At 39.0% G+C, this 21,925-nt stretch overlaps 1 protein-coding gene and 1 long non-coding RNA gene across 6 annotated transcripts in view; one reads left to right on the top strand and one right to left on the bottom strand.

The window, feature by feature from the left end:
• Positions 1 to 21,925, top strand: part of LOC309637551 — an 864,945-nt gene that overhangs the window by 347,121 nt on the left and 495,899 nt on the right. The window lies entirely within an intron of this gene.
• The window catches only part of LRRN1 (leucine rich repeat neuronal 1), a 40,011-nt gene continuing 19,072 nt past the window's right edge, over positions 987 to 21,925 (bottom strand). For 4 of the 5 annotated variants that reach the window (XM_082412234.1, XM_082412233.1, XM_082412236.1 and 1 more), the window contains exon 2: positions 987 to 7,953. In XM_082412234.1, coding sequence (XP_082268360.1) covers positions 5,524 to 7,674 — 2,151 coding nt within the window. In that variant the 5' untranslated portion in view covers positions 7,675 to 7,953 and the 3' untranslated portion in view covers positions 987 to 5,523. Of the gene's footprint in view, positions 7,954 to 9,797; positions 9,874 to 21,925 lie in introns of all 5 variants that reach the window. The other variant, XM_082412235.1, reaches the window with a different exon arrangement.

The following is a 21,925-nucleotide window of genomic DNA, read 5'->3' as shown; positions in this document are numbered from 1 at the left end:
CCATGTAAAAAAATGAGGATATACCTATTTCATAAAAATAACCATACTCTGAGTTCCACCCCTACCCAGACTACCCTCCCCTTTTTTTTAAACAGTTTTTTCTTCTTCAGCTTCAGTGTCTTCCATTTGCTTGTATGTATTTGTTATCACAGATAATCCTTTACTTTTTCCTCTCTCTGGCTTACTGTTGTTTCCGTATATTGATCTCAGGTTTGGGTCTTAAATTAGACCCCTGTACTCTGAGTCCTCACTTCTGGGCAGTGCCTCTCTTTGCTCCATTTTTCCTTCTATCTCAAGTGCCAGATTGGCTTTTGGGCTCTGTGTTCTACACTCCTGGTCCAGATTTAGCCTGCAGACCATTTTATAATGGAAAAACAATAAGTTTTATGCATATAGACCTCAAGTTTAAGTTCTGCCTTTTACAAGCTGTGCGATTTCAGGTAAATTGCTTGCATCTCTGAGGCTGAGTATTCATTTTTCTCTGCTCTAATGGAGGGACAATGGTACCTGCCCTGTACCCACTCCCTGGGGGAGGAGGGTCAATTAAAAGGATTAAATGTAAATGATCTATGTGAAGTTCCTAGCAGAGGGCTATGTACACAAAAAATGTTTCTCCCTCCTTTTTCTTTCATAAGTCACCACTGTAAATATGTTTTTCTTCCCTCCAGGACCACCCTGTCTTGTTTATATTAGTAAGACAGGCTGAGGTGCAGACTGATGCATTAAAATGCTACGTAATTCAGGGCAGCCCCCCTATAAGGAATTCATGACCATTTTGTCAGGGCCTAGGCTGAAATTTACCTTGTCAGTTTAATCTTATGGGAGAGAGGGAGGGAGGCAAGGTGGAAAGGAGAGGACTGCGGTCTGACCCACTCTGCACCCAGAGCTACTTTCATGAAGTGAGTGAAACTGGTTTTGCTTCATATTAAGTGGTATGTAACTGACAAAATTGGAGTATGTCAGGAGGGCTATCACATTTATTTAAAAAAAAAAAAGAAAGACATCCTTTTAATATCTTACTGCCTCTGGATAGAATTTTTTTCTGGGGAACAGACAGATCCCTGAATAAAAATATCCCACCAACTCCACAAACTTGGTGATTGTACAAAAGCCATTTGTTTCCAGGTATGTCATATATACACCCTTGCAACTGCCCAGTTATATGAATTTCACATTTCCCCCTTTAAGCTTTGGAGCTAAACATTGAGTTTGTTACTAATTTTACATACGCCTTCCATGATTTACTGTTAAGGAAAGAATGAGCTTGGAATTTCCTCCACAAAATCTTTCAAATTTTCTGAGCAGGTAACAGAGAGGAGAGTATAGGAGAACTGAAGGTTAGAATTAAAATTTAGCCTGATGTGAACACAGTTTTGATGGGTAGTTTAGAAATTCCGAGCACATAAATCTTTAAAGGGGAAGAGAGAAGAACATGAAGACATAGAGAAACTTTTCAGTGTTATCTCCCATGAGTTCTCCTGTATGTACTTACTCTGCTTTCCCCAGGTGCCCTGTGACCTCCAGCCTCTCACCTTCTATAGATACTCCCACCTCCACCTTAGAAGGGTGCTGGATGGATGGAGAGGAAACTGGAAGTGAAGGGCCCCATCATGGTCACCCACTTACACAACTGTACGGTGTCACCAAATGATTACTCCTATGGGCCTTGGTTGCCTTTTCTGTAAATTGCGAAGAATCATAGCCAATTTATCAGGACTGTTTTGGAGATTAAATTAAATCCTCAGTTTCTCAGGGTCTGTAGTACAGAATAGTAGCCTGAAATATACTAATGGTCAAACGGCTGTGGGAAATGCTATGTAATTAATATTAGTACCATCAAGTCTCTGAGGAATTCTACAATACGAGAAACCCATTTAGTTCTGTTAACGTGTGCTGGGCAATGCTGAAACAGCAGGTACAAAAATAATGAGTTTCCTTGCCATCTCCTTATTCTTACCATATACCCTAAGTTCCTGACTTGGAGTACAGAGAGAAGGAGCTGGTGCTGGTATCACTGCAAAGGGGGGTAGGGGGGAGGACTGAGAAATCATGCCCACACCAGATTAGATCAAGTTCTGCAGGGATTCTATGCCAAAGTCATTCCAGAGCTCTGGATGGATGATGACTCTCAAATTCATCTTTTAAGAAACATTTTTCGTCCAAGTAATCCCTTATGAATAATAATAAAAAAACTCTATTTGCAAGCAGGGTGAGAGTGAAAGAACTGACGTGAAGAAAGCATTTTCAGTTGTAGTCAGAATGCATCAGAAATAGTTAAAATCCCCTTATCAGTGAATAGAAAGGCAGAAAATATGGTTTTCCCGGCAAAGTGTTAGGGATGGGTAATGTTTTTTTCCAGTAATGAAGAAAAGAAAATGCCCTGGAAGATGAATACAGAGAGAGGAACCAAACACCAAGTAAAGGACTGATTGTGGTGTCCTTGGCAAATAAATTAATGAATAAATAGAAAACCACATGAGAGAAAATAATGGACTTTGGTATTGTTTGTTTGTGAAAGAATGGAGATGACTCCTTTTTGCCAATCACACAGCCAAATTAGAAAATTTGATAATCAAACATTGCATTTGTTTTTATATTCATGGCATCAGTTCAGTTTCTCATTAATTAAACAGGCAAATTTAGGAATGCCTGTTTTAAGAAGCTGATCCAAAAATAACCTTGTAAAATCAGGTTAGAGATACATTATATGCCCTGAGGGCAGCCCGAAGCAAAAGGGAAAATATGAAATTAGAAAGTGACCTATAATAGTCACTTCATTGGTAAAGGTGACATAACCTCCATTACCAATCAGGACCTAGTTTGATGTCTAATTTTACTCGCTGTCGAACTTATCAAATTAAATTAAGTACAAATGAGGAAATACTTGGCTAGGGAAAAAAAAGTACTATGCCATTTTGCTTTCTATCAACTGAAAACCAAACCAAGTAGCACGGACAAGGAAAAAGAAGCTCAAATATTTTATTGGAGGAGGAATAAAAGGGATATTTTTCCCCCCAAAGTGGCCTGGCAAAAGGTAGTTGGCAAAAAAACACTTGGATTTCCTGGTGATTGCTCTATATCCAGAATAGAGAAATGGTTGTTTTTTTGGTTTTTGTTTTCATTTATTCCACTAATATTTGAGTGTTGATTATGTGCCAGGTTCACATCATTGCTTTATGGGATAAACAATGCCTCCTCCCTGCTCTGGGCCTAATGCTTCGGTGTCCTTCCCCTTTCACTGTTTTTCTTGTATAGTCCACTACGCTCTGTAGATATTTGAAGACAAGAATCCCCAACAGGAAACCCCCCCCCACCCCGACCCCTGCCCAAGGTTGCATCCAAGGCATCTCTAATTCTCAATGTTTCCCACATGTACTCGGCAGTACCCACAATGTAGAAGCTTTCCTGACCCTCTGCTCTGCCCTTGTGCTAAAATATGTCCTGAATAAATGAGAACTTGAGGATATAGTGCATTTTTGGAGCAAGCGCACCAACAGTTGTTGAGAACTGAAAAAGATAAGCTCTGCACAGCAACCTAGAAGGCTGCTGGACCCAGAGCAATAGATGGACGGCAGAGTTCTCAATGGGCAGGAGTCTGACCGGGGCAAGTTACAATTCTTCCCTGGGCCTAGGTTTTTCTGACAACAGATGTAGGCTGTGGAAGAAGATGCTCCTGGTTCAGACACTCATTGTTTTTCTGTGCAGCTTACTTGCTTCAGCATTTGAAGTTCTTTTCTCCACCTTAGAAATGGGAAGGAAGGTGATGATTTTTTTCCTAAGTGATTCATGAAACAAGGAATTTTACAAAGAAAGAAATCCTTCATCCTTCCTCTCCTGCACTTTCTTTCTCCCTTTTCCTTGCTTTTGCTCAGCTGGCACCTGCTTGCTCTCAGTCCCTTTTTACAATTTCATCGTTCCTGGTGTGATAGCATGTCTGTGGAAGCAGGTGCCAGCTAGAGCAGCCTTTAAAAAAAATTTCTCTGCTTTATCAACCTGCATTTTCAAGTGGGTCCTTTTTCCTCCACCTATACCTTTAAATCTTCCCCCTCCCCCACTTTGTGGAACTGGGATCCTACCTAAATCTAGTTCCTTCTGTTCTAAATTTCACACACATTACCCGTGAAACACTTAATTCTGCAAAACTGTTTCTGTATATTATTTGGATGAAAAATGCCAACTGTAGAGAAGTTGTTGTGTTTTCTATTAATCATTTACTTGTCTCAGCAGATATTTTCCCACTGATATGTGGGCTAATATGGATCTAGGCATAATGACAGCTGTTAAAAGAGGAATAACATGTAATAAATTTTGGAATATTACATAGCAGCATGTTTTAGACTTTGATGGGGAATATTATACTACTAAAAAAAATCAAATTTTAACAAGACCCTTACAGAAAAGGAATGTGACATATCCAATGTATATATCTCTTTTACCACGTTTAGCTATACATGGGATACAGTAATATACCTTTTTTCTTCAAATGAAATTTTCCTTCCATTAGGTCTGGTCAGTAATATTGAAAATATAGAAACCCTATTCATTAAAATATCTTCATTAAAATATTTATTTCTTCCCTTAGAAAAAGAATTCAAAACTTTTTAGGGCCTAGTTTTAAAAAGCGACATGCTATATAGGTAATTTATTTTGGTGGTTTTTGGGAATGTGAAAAATATCACCACTGCAACTAGCGAGAACTATAAATGATACATTATTGCAAGTGTTCTAAAAAATCAGAACAAAACTAATTTATTATATAGTTCTGTCTTCATTATACACCACATGTTGGTGAGTTAAACACAAAATTATTGTCTTTTAAAAGTGTCTACTAAAGATAAAAAGAATAAGGTAACAATTAACATGTAGTTTGTTACATTAAAAAATCTGATATACATATTTCTATTGCCTGTTAGCTTGTTCTAAGCCTTTTAACTAATACAAAAAAAAAAAAAGTCGTTGTTCAAAAGCAAACATTCAGTTCAGTTGATACAACATTACAGTACAGTCAACTAACATCATTCAACAAAGGTAACAAGTCTAGCCTTAGCTTCTCCAGTTAAAAGTCTGTAGACCACATTGCTACAGAAAGTTCAATGCTGCTTCACAACTGTGTGTGAGCTTTTTGGAGGACATGGTACTGTCTGCTCATGGCTTCAGAAGAAGGGGTCATGCTACTGGTAAAAGCACAGGGGAACCCCAACCTGTCATTAATCATTTTATTTAGCATTTAGTTAGAACAGCATTATTGAGTTTAGCACAACAACTAAAACAAAATAATAATCATAATCATAATAATGATGAGAATAAAAACCAAACACAAACTGGAAGCCTAGAGACGCTGCCAGCTGTGTCAAACCCTTGCGATACGCTATACTAAAAAAATTTGAAATATCCACCCATCCTCTCCACTCTGCCACAAACTAGCAAAGTCAAAAATACAAAAGTCTTCAACTTGTTACTTTTGCAGAATAAAGCAAAAACGTCTTTGTGCTCCTTACTACCAGAAGCAAAATATCCACTGAGTTACCACATGTAATAGCTTCTGGATGTGTCAACTTGGGTTGGCTTGGTGTCTGCAGTACCATCTTTGTCTTTCTCGCTGTCACCTTCCCAGAGGTTAATGAGTGGTGGGTACAGCTCATTTAGTGGGATTGAAGAGGTTTTTTGCATATACTTTTTTAATGAATGGTGGTAGTTTTTCCTCTTAAATCTTTTGGCAATGTACACAGCAATGGATGCAAGGCTAATGACGGCAAACATGGACCCCATAACTGCAGCAAGGGCTGTACTGGTTTCTTGATCAGAAATGTCCAGTGCGAAGGCAGCATTTTTGGTTGTGACATTAACACATGACTTTTGAGTCTGCTGATGAATATTGGACACTGTGAGACACACTTCATAATCTGTGGAAGGCTGCAGGTGTGTTAGGTTGTATTCGTGAACATCTACCGGGACCCTGGCAGTATATGTTATGTGGGGATTGTCAATCTTCATGGTGGCAGATGACCATTTTAAGTTTGACGTCATGACATTGGAATTAACTTTCCAGGACACTAAAATGGAATGAGATTCTGTCTGCTTGACATATATTTTCAGCACCTGGGTACCATCCAGAAGGGTTCCATTAACCTTAACTGTCACCACTCGAGTGTCTGCCCCTTCAACATTCTGGGCAACACAGGTGTATCTTCCTGAGTCTTCAGTTTGTATGTTAGATATTTCCAATGTACCTTCACTACTTAGTTTGTATTTATCTGAAAGCGTTTCCACAGTTATCTTATTTCCAAGGGGAGTGACCCAGTAAATTTCAGGTTCTGGCTCAGCCATGGCCCGACAGTCTAGGAAAACTGTTGTGCCAGTATCCATGTTCAAATGATTTGGGAATGTGTCATGAGATATCATTGGGAGGCACTGTTCACCTGAATCCTGAATTAAAACTTCCTTCACCTGCTGCCCTCTATATTCAGGCGGCATGGCACAGAACATGGATAAGGGCTCCATGAAGCGGATGTTTGTCTTGTTGGAATTAATCCAGTGGATAACACAGTCACACCTCAGGGGATTGCTGTGGATACTGATCTCACGCAGATTAGGAAGGGATTCTACTGTCTTCTGGTAAACGGCATTCAAGGCATTGTTGTTCAACATCAAGCTTTCTAGGGCAGGGACACTTCGAAAAGCCAAGCGGTGGATGTAAGATAATTTGGGGTTATTGGTGGCTTCTAACTTTGTGAGTTCAGGCAAGTTATCCAGGGCGTAGCGGTCCACAGAGACAAGTTCCCCCATATTGTTGATTCCCAGCTCTTTTAACCGGAGCATATTTTTGAAGTCCCCTTCCTGGATTTTGTGGATGGGGTTTTTGTTGAGGTCTAAGAATTTCAAATTTGGAACTTTTTGCAGGGCAAGTTGAGGGACTTTGACCAGTTTGTTATCATAAAAGGACAGGCTCTCTAGGCTATCCAAGCCCACCAAGGCATTTCCAGGAATATCAGTGAGATACATTCCTGCCAAAACTAAGCTTCTCAAATTTGAGAGGGGTTTGAAGTTCATATCCAGAATTCCAATCACGGGGTTTTCCCCAATCATGAGAATTTCCAGGTTGGGTGTTGAATCAAACCAGCGGCTATCAATCACTTTCAATCTGTTGGAGTTTAGGTGGAGCCTTAAAAGATTTTTTAAGCCTGAAAAAGCATTAGCAGAAATAGTGCTAATCTGGTTATGGTTGATGTAGAGTTCTTGAAGGTTGCTGAGATCTTGCAGACAATAATCATTCATTTCCGTAATCTGATTTTCCTCCAAATGCAGAGTAGTGAGCTGCGTCAGGTTTGCCAGCCCTACCTCCTTAATATTTGTAAAGTTGTTTTGGGAGAAATCTAGCTCAGTCAGGTTGAAGAGCTGCTGAAGCTCATCCACGGTCTTTGCGATGTTATTGCTCTGTAGGAGAAGCACTTGAGTATCACTAGAAAGGTTGCTGGGAATCCTTGTTAAGCGGAGATCATTGCAATCGACGGTGGTGGCTTCTCTGTATGTTGACTGCGGGGTAAACCAGGGCCTAATTTCACATACACAAAGCTGTGGACACTCACTATTTTGTAGGGAAGACCCAGTTAATGAAGTCATTAGCAAGCTCAGCACCATTCGGCAAGCTGCTAAAGCAAAGCTCATCCTAGCCATGCTGGCTTGCTGAGCAAGCTCAGCTCCTGATAATGGTTTAGTTTTAACAAAAGGTGAACACTGTATAGTGGTATGAAGGACAGCAAGCAGAAAATGTAAACATTCAAGCAAAGTCTCTGTTGAGATGTGTAGAATGCCAGAGTCTGAAGGGATGGTTTCCTGGAGTTTTTGAAAGGCGGGAAACAATTTGGAGTCTTTCACCTGTGTCTCTCAATTCCAGGCATGCCCACAGCTCTGTGGCATAAGTTATTTCAGCCAAATCAAAGTCTGGAGATGTGCCTGAAAATTAGATTAGGACAAATATTATGTTTATTCCATATACTTTCTAATACATTATAGCTTTTCTTTTGTCTACTAAAAAGGCATAATCACTTATAAATCTAGTAACAATGTTCAAAGTAACTAAAGCTTTTAAACTGTAGAATACTTTTAATATATTATTACACTTAGTAAACTAGTTTTAGTGTTCCTTCACATTTACAATTAAATTGGGACCGCTTGTACTGGGTAAAAACATTAAACACACATTGCACGTACACACCCATTCACACACACACACATAATAGAAACACTTAGAAAAGCCCACAGATATCATTTCTTTAAAAACAAAGGTGACTTAGAAACTACATATATTCATGGCTCCAAAAAAATCAAAAGGTAATTCCTCATGAAAGCAAAACATGAAAGCCAGTTTATTAAAGATTCAAAGTTCATTTTTAGTTATTTATATTTTAATTAATACTTCATTTGTTTTTAGGAATTTTTCTTTTCCAAATGGTACATTCTGTAGAAATATTCAGCCAAACCTGATCTAGCTTAATTATTCTTATGCAAAAAATTAATCTAACAGAACTACAAAAGAAAAATATCAGTTTTTCTAGTATTCTCATAGCCATATCTGATCTTGACTGAATGAAATTGTAAAAGGACTCTATTCCACCACACTACTGGTCTTCATTAAAAATACAAATACACTTATACATGTATTTATATAATCTCACATGCATGATTTCATCAATCTCATGGGAATGTCATGGCCACTTAATAGTCATGGCTATACACCATGACTATGTTATTTAACCTTTTAAAGCCTCAGCTCCTTCAACCATAAAATAGGGTTGGTCATAAAAGTATCTCTCTTATAGAATTACTAAGAGAATTAAAGGAATCTATGTAAAGCTCTTAGTGTAGTGCCTGGCAGATATTAAATTCTTATAAAGGTTAATTGTATTATCATCTTCTTATATCTCTCATCTATTTAATTTTAGCTATGTAAGTGGTTATTGGAGGATAAGTAAAAGAAGGAAAGCTGGAGTTATTTGATTTTATTTAGCTATCATCTGTTGACTTTGATAAGGTCTTCTGAGGTCAAATATGTACTGCTCACCTGCTTGTAAACATCATATAGTAGCTCATGCTACTAGTTTTCTGGATTCCATTCAGGTGTAAAAAGCCATTATGGATTCAGTGTCTGTCTTGCTTTCCCAAGACTACTCTAGTCACTTGCTAAGATATGGAAAGTAGAGATATGTATTTCCTTTCACTTGTCTTGTTATAATGCACTTCAGCTTTGAGCAGAAGGAACTTAAGTGACTAGTGTTTTCTTTATCTTCGTAAGATTACTGTAAGGATTCAATAAAATAGAGCATATAATATATTTGAAGCCCTAGTGTTCAACACACAGCAAGCTCTCAATTCATATTTGCTACTATTACTACCTTCATACTTTGCAAAACACAGTTATCCTGTGATGGACCAAGAAGTATAATACTACAAACAGCCAGTCCTAAAGTTCTGTATTTGTTATATTTTAGTAGAAAGAATGAAAAATTCTACATTTTTTGGTTTGTTTTACAAAATACACAAACCAAGTTACCAGCTAACAAGATGGAGTTTTAAAAAACCATCCAGTCCAGATGTGGCAAATCAGAAGTGGGAGAAGGAAGCGTGTGTGTTGCGTAATGCTGGATCCTTGCTCTTCTCTGTGGGGAGAAACACGCTGACATTCTCCTACCCCCTGATCTGGATAGTTTACCATATATCATGGACATGCAAAACTTTTCAATATTTAACACTATCTGATTTTGACTTTTATCAAGAAATTCCATAAAATAAAAACATACCTCAGAGAATAGCATTTTCCAAATATTATTAACTCCACAAGTTTATTCCACTCTTTTGTTTCCATTTAGAGTAATCCTAAAACAGGGACAGTAGTCACAATAAATGTTCAGTTAAGAACATTTCTGCCACAGGTTATTCCTTAATTGTAATTCAAAATAGAAAACCAGGAGAATAAAATCTACCTTTCATAACTGAGACGGAATTTCAACTAATTTTTCTGTTTTGACTGAATTGAAGAAAACAGCAGGAAGTAAAATATGTATTAATAAGTCATGTGAGACTCCCAAAGCAATCTGTTACTATTAAAATATATATTTTATGGGGCTATACTTTGAATATTGTCATGAGTAATGCCTCCATTTTAGTTTAAGTTATATGACTTGAGGTTATATTGAAATATTCAAAATTCTCTTTGACACACATACACACCTCTTTAAACACACAAACAAACCACACAAGCTCAGAATGTCAGCTGTCATGTCAAACACAGAGGGAAGACATTTTCCTTTCTCAAACCTGCATTTGGCTCCTTTGGGAGTAGAGAATGAAACTTCCTTAACACAAAAGGAGGTGTTTAAGATGTTTCTATTTGTATAACATTGTAAATTCTCTTTAGCATTTTTTCCCAGACTTACTTTTGAACGTGAAATTATATATAGAACAAAGCTTCAGAGCCCCTATACCATTTTATACGTTTAAAACTTAGGTTATATCTCAGGAGCTATTCACTAACAGTGTTTAAAAGTAAATCCATTATCGCAACAAGAGAAGAAAACTACAGACCAATATCTGATGAATATTGATGGAAAATTCCTGAACAAAATACTAGCAAACTGAATTCAATGACACTTTAAAATGATTATACACCATGACTAAGCTGGATTCATACCTCAAATGTAAAGATGATTCAATATATGAAAATCAACCATTGTAAGACACCATATTAACAGAACGAATGACAAAACCCACATGATCATCTCAGTTGATGCAGAAAAAGCATTTGACAAAATTCAGCACCCTTTCATGATAAAAGCACTCAACAAACTAAGAATAAAAGAAAACTGCCTCAACATAATAAAAGCCCTATATGAAAAGCCCACAATCAAAATCAGACTCAGTGGTGAAAGAGTATAAGTTTTTCCTCTAAAATCGGGAACAATGCAAGGATTGCTACTCTAGCCTCTCCTATTTAACTTAATGTTAGAACTCCTAGCCAGAGCAGTTAGATAAGGGAAAGAAATAAAAGGCATCCAAATTGGAAGGGAAGATGTAAAACTGTCCCTGTTTGCAGATGATATGATCTTGTATGTAGAAAGCCCTAAAGATGCCATGCAAAAAAACTCCAAACTGTTAAAACTAATGAACAATTTAAGGAAAGTTTCAGAACACAAAATCAATTGTGTTTCAGTACATTAACAATGAACCATCTAAAAATGAAATTAAGGAAAGAATCCCACCTACAATAGCATCAAGAAGAATAAAACACTTAGGAATAAACTCAACCAAGGAGGTGAAAGACCTGTACACTGAAAGCTACATAACATTGCTAAAAGAAATAAAAGAAGATACAAATAAATGGAAAGACATTCCATGTTCATGGATTAGAAGACTTAATATTGTTAAAATGTCTATCTACGCCAAATAATCTACAGATTCAATCCAATCCCTATCAAAATCTCAATGGCAATATTTGCAGAAATAGAAAAAAATCTTAAAATGCATATAGACTCTCAAGGAACCCTGAATAACCAAAACAGTCTTGAAAACAAAGAACACAGATGGAGGCCTCACACTTCCTGATTTCAAAACATACTACAAGCGGGACTTCCCTGGTGGTCCAGTGGTTGAGACTTCGCCTTCCAATGCAGGGGGTATGGGTTTGATGCCTGGTCAGGGAGCTAAGATCCCACATGCCTCATGGCCAAAAAACCAAAACATGGAACAGAAACAGTATTATAACAAATTCAATAAAGACTTTAAAAATGGTCCACATCAAAAAAATCTTTTAAAAAACCCCAAAAAACATACTACAAGTAATAATAACCAAAGATAGACATATAGACCAATGGAACAGAGAGCCCAGAAATAAACTCTTCCGTATATGATTAGATGATCTTTGACAAGCGTGCCAAGACTACACAATGAGGAAAGGATGGTCTGTTCAACAAATGGTGTTGGATAGCCACGTGCAAAAGAATGAAGTTGGGCCCCAAGAGGAGAGCTACTGTCAAAAGAACAGAAAATAACAAATTTTGGTGAGGATGTGAAGAAATTAGAACTCTTGTGCACTACTGGTTGGAATGTAAAATGGTGCAGCCATTATGGAAAACAGTATGGAGTGTTCCTCAAAAAATTAGAAATAGAATTACCATATGATCCAGCAGTCCCACTTCTGGGTATGTATGCAAAAGAATTCAAAGCAGGATCTCAAAGAAATATGTGCACACCAATGTAAATTGCAGTATCATTCACAATGGCAAGAGGTGGAAGCAACCCAGATGTCCACTGATGGGTGAATGGAAAAAGAAAACATGGCATATATATAAAGTGGGATATTATGCAGCTTTAAAAAAGAAGGAAATCCTGTCATATCTACAATATGGATGAACCCTGAGGACATTACACTAGATGAAATAAGCTGGTCACAAAAAGACAAAATACTGTATTGATTCCACTCATATGAATTATTTAAAATAGTCAAAATCATAGAAAGAGAAAGCAGAGAGGTGGTTGCTAAGGATTGTAGGGAGGGAAAAGAGAGGATTAGATTTTAATGGGTAGAGTATCAGTTCTGCAAGATGAAAAAGTTTGAGAGATCTGTTGTACAGCAATGTGAATATATTTTAACACTACTTAACTATACACTTAAAAATGGAAGATGGGGGCTTCCCTGGTGGCGCAGTGGTTGAGAGTCCGCCTGCCAGTGCAGGGGACACGGGTTCGAGCCCTGGTCTGGGAGAATCCCACATGCCGCGGAGCGGCTGGGCCCATGAGCCACAACTACTGAGCCTGCGCGTCTGGAGCCTGTGCTCCGCAACGAGAGGCGGCGATGGTGAGACGCCCGCGCACCGTGATGAAGAGTGGCCCCCGCTCGCAGTAACTGGAGGAAGCCCTCGCACAGAGACGAAGACCCAACACAGCCAAAAATAAATAAATAAATAAATTTATTTATTAAAAAAAAAAAAAAAAAAAGGAAGATGGTAGATTTAATGTTAGGGCTTTTCATTATAATGAAGTAAATTATAATACGAGCCAACTTTTATCACCCACATACAAATTAAGATCTTAAATTCTGCAACAAATAAAAAATGGCTGGCATAAATCTTTTTAAAAGTAAAATTGCTTTGTTCTAGGGCTGACTGAACTAAGTTGGTCAAATGTGAGAAGAAAATGTCTTCCACAAACAAGTCTGGCAGTTTAAAGGAACAATCCCTTAAATAACAAACCATGGCTTTAAAGGCCCAGAATTGGCAAGGGATGCCTTTCAAAGAGGCCCACAAACAACTATATAATTAAATTTGATGCTTCTTTTTCTAACAATGTATGTTTGGAACACTCTGCTCTGAATATAAAATTCCAAAGGAAATGGACTGCATGGTCATCACCATCCGTGAAGTTAGCACTGACCCCCATTTCTCCCATGGAATCATGTCAGATGGGATGTTTAACAAAATCGCAATAGTTGATAGGAATTTGGGCTAGGATCCTCATTCATTAAATTCTTAGGGAGTTGAGCGAAAGAAATAAGCAATCACAGTAACATGACGATTATGTGAATTCTAGGTATACTAAATCCAAATAGCGCTCAACTTATAGAAAGAACTCTGTCCTGGGGGAATCAAGCGATCTGGACTCAGAGTCCAACTTCTTCACTTACTCAATAGAAGTGTTACCTTGTATGAACTACATACATTCTTTGTGTCTCAGTTCCTATGGCTTAAATTAAGGCTTATTATACATACTTCATATATGAAAACTATGAACACTAAATAAAATACTCTATGTGAAAGTAGTCAGCCCAGAATCTGGGGAAGAGTCCAGTGCAGACTGAGACCTCAAATCCTTGTTTGAATCTCTGGAACCTCATCAAGTTTGCCGTTAAATTTCATTCTCACCCTGCAGGGCTTTTGGGAGGTAATGAATAAGCAAATCTCTTTACGACTCTCGGGCATAACAGGTACTTAGAAAAGAGTTATTTTTTCTAATTATTTCTAAACTATTATTTACCATTTCCATTATATTTTCAATCAGTATTATTGGAATTAATAGTGTTAGAAATCCAGAGACCAAATATTACACGGGGGCTAAATTAAAACCTGATGCAGGCAAGCAAATTATGAAACACAAACTCCCCACATGGAAATTAACATCATCTCAGAGACATTATTAGTCACAGCAATGAGGAACTAAAATTTTGATCTCCTAAAATATGAAGAAAATGCCTTCAGAGGACATGTGCTTTTATGCAAAGTTTCTTTGGTGGCCAAATTCACACCATGTACATAATGTTCAGAAAAATCAGTCTTTTAGCTCTGTTGGTCCCCAAAAGATCCAGGGCTAATGCCACATTCAGATTTGCATGTCTTCTTTTGGGAATGGCTTGAATAATGGAGAAATGGGATTTTTGTTCAAGTAAGCTTTCCTCTGGTTATAAACAATGATTGTCTCAATACAAATTCTCCCTGTATCCACTCTCCTGGTGTGGGTGGGGGCTTGCGTGGGGGGCTAAGGTACAGCCGGACTTCACTCGATGGATTGACCTCCCAGAGGGAATCCCCCCGGGTCTGAAGGCCACCTTGACTTCTACTGCAGGTACAAGTGGCTGATTGTTAGACTCACAAGGTTGTTAAGCTTTCTGAAACAGGAATTTAGCATAGAGTTAAGAGTGTGGCTTCTGGAGAGACATACCTGGTTTCAAATTCAGCTCTGTGATCTTGGGCAAGTTATTGAAGATTTCTAAGTCTATTTCCCTTTTTTTAGAAAATGGACATCATAAAACCTTCTTTGCCAAGGGTGGTTAAGAGAAGTAGAATGAGATGTTAAACACAGAGCTTTTGGTTGAGGGCCTGGCACATAGCAAGTACTCAACAGATGTTAGCTATTATTATTTACAGGTTTGATGTCTCATATTGAATCTGAGTCTCTTTATGGGCACTGAGGATGAAAGGGTAGTGGAAATCAGTAGAGGGTGCCCTTTGTGGTATTAGCAACTGCAAGTCCTGAAAAGGGCCTGGCCGGAGACCTTCTAACAATGTAGATGACTAGTGTAGGTGGAGCCAGAGAGAGAGAGAGAGATTACAGAGATTTCTTTATGGAGGGTATATTTTATTTCCCTTGAGCAGGAAAGAAGGTCTTGCAAATGCATTCTGAATGCTGAATCTGCATGGACTATTTTTAAAGACACTAGTTTCTTGGACTTTCGTTTGGCCCCTGACCCTTTCTGACTTTTAGATTTCTTTCTCCATTTTCCAAAATTAAGTTCCTTGTTCACACATTATCCAAAGTGAAGCACCCCGTAGTGTGTGTTAGTGATCGCAGATGGAGGGTGCGTATGGGAGGAGGAGCTATAGTCGTCTCCATAATGCATGAAGAAAACAGTGAAGTGCATCCCCTCGCAAGGACATAATGGAGCTTGCTGAGGCTCTTTTGCATAAGGAACTGTTCCTGAGAGCCCACATTATTCATCAGCAAACAGTGCAGCAGTGTGTGAGTGGGCCGAGCAACAGGATGAGGACGCCAGGGAAAGGATTCTTAGTTTTGGCTTCACCGCAAACTTTCTAGGTGACCTTGTGCAAGTCCAGTAACTTTGTGTCCTATTTTATTTGTCTTACAGTAAGTGGGTTGAGAGGAGAGACAGTCACGGCTTCCTAGACCAACATGAACCTCGGGAAGTCATCTTAGCCCATTCTCCCATGTCATGAGAACTATACTTCCAACCATTTTCAGAGAGGTAATCCTTCCTCCTGCCTTCTCTTCTTCCTCTTACCTCCCTCTCTTCTTTCCCTCCTTTGTTTCCCTTTTTTGATTCTTAAATTGTTGTAGAGGCATGGTGTTTGATTATGCCAACGATCTCAAACTGCAGTGCCTTCAGGGGCCAGGTAGGTCAAGTCAGTTGAGTTGAACACAGAAGGAAGTAGTGATCATGTAAAAAGCTGGAGAGTGCATGCACTCCAAGAGGCATCCATGGATGTTTATAACCGTACAAGCTAAAAAAATCTGCTTTCTGAGGCCTTTTATGGCGTGTGGCCACTCTGACACCTCTGAATTATTTAAATATCACCATAAATAACCATTATCACCAATAATGCGGAGCTAATGGGAGGATCTGATAATTAGATATCAATTTTCAAATATTATTGGCAAATACTCCATATGTGAAAACCTATAATTAGAAACAGTATATCACGGTGTGACTCTTTGCTCTGAAGAAAACCTGTTTAGTGCTTTTTAAAAAACCATTACATTAACAAAAATTCATCTTACACTCCTTTTCTTTTGGAAGACCTACTTTTAAAGGCAGGCAGAACCTTAGAGATACCCTCCCTAGGTGATCCAGGATGACACAGTTAATTGGCAGAGGAACAAAATAAAACACAAGTGTCTTGATCCCCGATTCAGCATTTCCTGCTCTGACCACTTTAAAATTCTGTGTTGGTTTTTCTGGTTCCCAGAGAAAAATTTGGTTGTCCTTTCCTTAATTTTATTTTCTTCTTGTATTTGTTATTCTTAATTAACAAAGACTCAAAAATTCTCTGGCACACTTAGGCGGTACAAATGCACTAGTGTGTAAAGCAGAGGATGGACACAAGTGATCTTTTGATTCCCCCTCATTTTCCTTCCTCTTTTGGGCCGGGCAAATCCATCGCACCGCAGGTGCAGCATCAGCCAACACCTCTGGGAAAAGCTCAAAGGCGCAGCTGGTCTCCAAGCTGAGGGTATAAGCTGGAGCCACAATTCATTAGGCTCCTGAGAGGAACTGGGCATGGACAGCACATTAGTCGTTGTAGGAGGGTTGGCCAGGGATGGTAAACAGGGCAGGCTAGGACTGTAGGAACTGAAGAAGTACAAAAGAAAATTATAAAAAGGTGAAAGAAAAACGAAAGCCAAAAGCCCAGAGCCACCTGGCATGAATCCAAATCGAAGTAGGTGGCTTGGCGTGATCAGGAAGGTGCTTGTGGAAGAGCCCTGGGGAAGAACATCTACTTCAGATTCTGATTTGGCTTCAACTGATCAAAGGCAAGCAGGCTAGCCTCCCTTTGAAATATGAGGAACACAAACTGTGAAAGTTGGATAAGGCCTTAGAGATCACCTGGCACATCTAAAAAAACCTCTCATTTCACAGAGGACACCTCAGAGAGGTGAGATCACACATTTGGAGGCCAAGCTTGACTGCATTCCATTCCTACTCTCCAAACACAGGGTCCTTTACAGAACCCTACGCTGCTTCACTTAGTCTGGGATTAGTTGAAATTCATATTCTGGCAGGGTCTAAATGGGCAGGGTCCAAAACTCTCTGAAGAATGTTGGCCTCTAGCACTCCATTAATCAGTTACCATTTATTAGACACATAGGAAAACATCATTCAATTTAGGAAGAGTGCTGTGGCTTGTTTAGTAACCTGTGTCTTGACCTTTGCTTAGGTAGATCAGAGATAGGGTGGACAGCTCAATCAATCATGCTGATGGCCAACTTATTACAAAAAATTAAGTCAGGTCATCTAAACAATGTTCACTGATTTTTTAAAACATGGCAGTGAATTGATTATAATGGTTGATTTGTTCTATAACTTTAATTTGTAAAATGCATAAATTGAACTTCTTTTAATTTGATGGATTGTGTGTTGCAAACTCTATAAGGGCATAGATAGTCAAATGTAAGAAGCGTAAAGTGGATGAGTAGGAGTTGGAAAGTGAGCATTCAAGACAGGAGATGCTTCATGAATAATAATAATATGAATTAGCTAACTTTATTAATAGATTTACTTTAATAGAAGACTTACTATGTACTAACCACTATAGTGAGTGACTTACACGTATATGGTATAAAGTGTGATCGTCCCTATTTTTCATAGAGAGGTCAAGTCGCTTGTCCAAGATCTCAAATGAGACTGAGTCAAGGATATAAGGCTCATGCCCTAATACTGTCTAGCTCTGAATCTTATCTGGTTTGGAGGTAGTTCGAAAATCAGAGTGGTGCAGAGATTGGAGTATTAGATGAAGAATTAGGTGACCCGAGTCCTTAGCGCTGGTTTTTTCCCCTGACTCAGATCATGCTGGCCATCTTTCCTGCCTGTAAATGGTGAGGTTGGGCAAGTCTAGATGATGTCTTAGGACTCCTTCAGCTCCAGGATTTTAAGTATTTGACGCTTCTTTTTCTGAGTTTCTACTCTTAATAGCACCCATGTAAGCAGCACTTCTTATGCCTGCGAAAAACCTTCACAACAAGGAAGAAGACTAATCTTCACAACACCCATGTGAGGCAGATAAATGATGATCCCCTTCCAACAGGTGAGGAAACCAAGGCCCAGAGAGTTAGACTAATCTGTCCAAGGTGACGTACGTAGTTCAAGGATATGGACCTAGCTCTGTCTGCCTCTTTAGACCATTTCTTTTTTTAAAAAATTGCTAAACACAGGTTCTCTTAAAAAGCTAGGATCAAAGGCAATGTCATTTTTGGAATTAAGAATATGTCACACATTTATTTTAATGAGACAATGCTAATTAAATCTTTACATGCTGGTTACTTAGGGTTTCAATTTTGCAGTTTAATGGTAAACCCCTTGAAGGAATTCTCCTTTGCAAGCATTATGCTAAAAAAAGTGCATATACCTCTCTACCTTTAGAGAGGTTGAATGACAACCCAAGCATTTCCATTTCCAAATGAGTTAAATCCTTCGCCAAACAAAGAAACCAAAAATAAAGCAAGGGATGGGCATTTACCAAAACCAAAAATAAAGCAAGGGATGGGCATTTACCAACACATTTACGTATTGATCTTAATTACTCTGGCTGCAAAGATGTAAACAATAAGCAAAGGGAGTTAAATTGTTAGCCCAAGAAAGATAGGAAGCATCTTTTCCAAATAATGAGGTATTTTCTAGCCTTGTAGACACTTCCCATTTTTACATCTAATGTTTGTTGTGGAGTCGTTTTGGCTGAGTGGTGGTCATAATAATAGCAGTCAGTACTTGCTAACAGCAGTCAGCTCTTACAGTGCCACAGGCACTGCACTAAGCACTTTACATAAATTATTACATTTAATGCTCACAACCCTATGAGGTAGGAAACATTAATTTTTCTATTTTTATGGATGATGAAACGGAGACTCAGAAAAATGAAATAAGCTGGCCAAGATCTTGGAGCTAGTAGAGTGGTGGAGAGTCTGTATGAATCCAGGCACCTGAGGCCAGAGCCCAAATCATGCTCCTCTTCAATCCCAATCTGTCTGGGCAGGGGGAGTCCTTGCCAATATTTTAATCTGCCAGGACTAAATTGAGTTTCACGGGGTAGATACCCTGTTTCCGTCTTGTTCACAATGACACTGGCCTGGCATCTACATAGTGGGCACTCCATAAATAAATAAAATAACTAACTGAATCAATTAAAATGTGCTTTCCAGGTACCCAAATATGACAATGATATTAAGCTTGCAAATGTTCAGTCCTACTGGGTCTCTTCTACATTTGGGCTGATATAAACCCTGTGCTTTTAAACGTCACACTTTTATTTAAAATAAAGAAGAAGAAGAAGAAAAAGCTTGCAATTTAGCACATATCTGCTCCCCATCCATCCTCATGCTTGTGATTTATGAAAGTCCTGCTCTCTGATTTTTTTTTCCAGAGTGTGATGAAATCAGGATTCAGACTAAATGCAAAAGAGGTCTAATAAACTGATGCCCAATTTAATTAGATTCATTAAATCAAGCAAATACTCATTGGGTGTTTACTGTGTCACAGGGCCAGAAAGACCAGACCCTGCCCTTAAAGAATTTATAATCCTGTGGAGAGAGAATAAGACAAATACACAAGTGACTGTAAAATAAGATACATGTCAAAAGGAAGGAAGGAGTGAGTAGATATGTGGATCCTTGGGAAGGAGAGATCAGAGTTGCCAACATGTGACAGCTCCATCGGCGCTCTCCAGTCCAACCCTCTGATGACAGACATGTTCTGTATTGGCACTTCCCAGTAGGGTACTGAGTAAGCTACTGAGTACTGGAAATGTAGCCAGTATGAATGAGAAATGGAATTAAAAATTTTTATTTCAACTTATTTCAATTACATGTAAATAGCCAGCAGCTACCACATTGGGCAGCAGAGCCCTAGATCTACAAACTTAGCTGTTCATTACCCAGGGATCTTTTTAAGAATGCAGATTCTGGGCTTCCCTGGTGGCGCAGTGGTTGAGAATCTGCCTGCCAATGCAGGGGACACGGGTTCGAGCCCTGGTCTGGGAAGATCCCACATGCCACGGAGCACCTGGGCCCGTGAGCCACAATTACTGAGCCTGCGCGTCTGGAGCCTGTGCTCCGCAACAAGAGAGGCCGCGATAGTGAAAGGCCCATGCACTGCGATGAAGAGTGGCCCCCGCTTGCTGCAACTAGAGAAAGCCCTCGCACAGAAACGCAGACCCAACACAGCCAAAAATAAATAAATAAAATAATTAAGTAATTTTTTTAAAAAAAAGTAAACTTTAAAAAAAAAAAAGATTACTTAAAAAAAAAAAAAAAGAATGCAGATTCTCATTCCTTATGGAGATTTTGATGAAGTTGGCCTGGGATAGGGTTTGGGTGTATAAAGCTGCACGTGGGGCTCTAAAGCAGACCAAGTTTAATACTCCAGCCTCAGGCTATCCTAGCTGGGCTCTGCCCTATCACCACTCACAGGCTCAGAGGGTCTGGCAGCCACGTTGGCCTGGGCCTGATAACTGCAAAGATGTCACTTGACTTGCCTTTGCTCTAAGCCACTCTGTTTCCTTCCTCTACCTACTCAACCAAATGCTTTTAGAGCTGACCCAAACTCTAAGCTAATATATAACTGAGGTCCAAGGTTGTGTTTTATTCCTCTTGGTAGGCACTGTACCACAGTGCCTGGCCTATGAGTGGTATATAAATGTTGGCTGAAACAACCAAGATATGTCACAAAACACATTTTCAACAGTCTTCCACTCATGGGGCCTGCCACCCTGGAGAACAAAGTCCACCTGAAACAGGTGTATGGATGATGGTGGCAAAAAGCAAACACAGGAAAGCCAATGCACTCTTTAAAAGATTCATAATTTGACTCCAGAAGTAAAGTCATAAAGAAAGAATTCTTCTGTCCAGAATCTCAGGATAAGGCAAACAAGTCTGGACTCCTGCCTTCAAACCAAGTATCAGAGTGCACCATTGTTCTCCTTACCCTCTTTGAAAATAGTTGTCAGAAACCATCCTGCATAAAAACTAACCTAAACAAAAAATGTCTATCCCTGTAGCAAATGCCATGATTCTTTGTCTATTGCCTAAAGACAAGGCTGAGTGTAGGAAACTTTTTAGAAATTAAGAATTTTTGATGGCGTTTGCTACACAGTGCCTGGTAGAGTGCTGAGTGTTTAGGGGGCGCTCAGAATCGGTTGTGGAATGAATAGGCCTTTAGGTGCTAATGCCCCTATCTGTTTTGTGTTTTAAGCATTTTAGTTGGCTCCCATCAAAAACATTTGTCATTTTGGGATCATACCCTTGGGCAAGATAATAGTAGAAGACATGAGATAAAAGTAATGCTAAAAACTAGCATGGCAAATTCATATTATGGTAGGAAAGATGGAAATCGTTTTTGAGAACTCAGGAAATGATCTCTATATTTCCCTCTAGAAGAAAGGGGATGGGAAAACATGCCAACTGATAAGGCAGCTCTTGAGAAGATGAGAGTAAACTCAGGATTTGGAGCCAACAGATTGAATTAAAATCTGGCTCTGCATGCATGAGAGTCACTTTTCTAGACTCCAAGTCCTCCTTTGAGAGCAGTGTGAGCTTCCTTTCTTCCTGGGGTCGTTTAAAAGGCTCAAATGAATTGTCCTCCCTCAAAAAGATATGTTGAAGTCCTAACCCCTGGGACCTCAGAAAGTGACCTTTTTTGGAAATAGGGTTGTTG

This window comes from Balaenoptera physalus, assembly GCF_965194825.1.
Source record: "Balaenoptera physalus genome assembly, chromosome: 11".
Classification (NCBI taxonomy): Eukaryota; Metazoa; Chordata; class Mammalia; order Artiodactyla; family Balaenopteridae; genus Balaenoptera; species Balaenoptera physalus.
The sequence above is the reverse complement of the archived record's forward strand: the minus strand, read 5'-3'. Positions and strand labels throughout refer to the sequence as shown.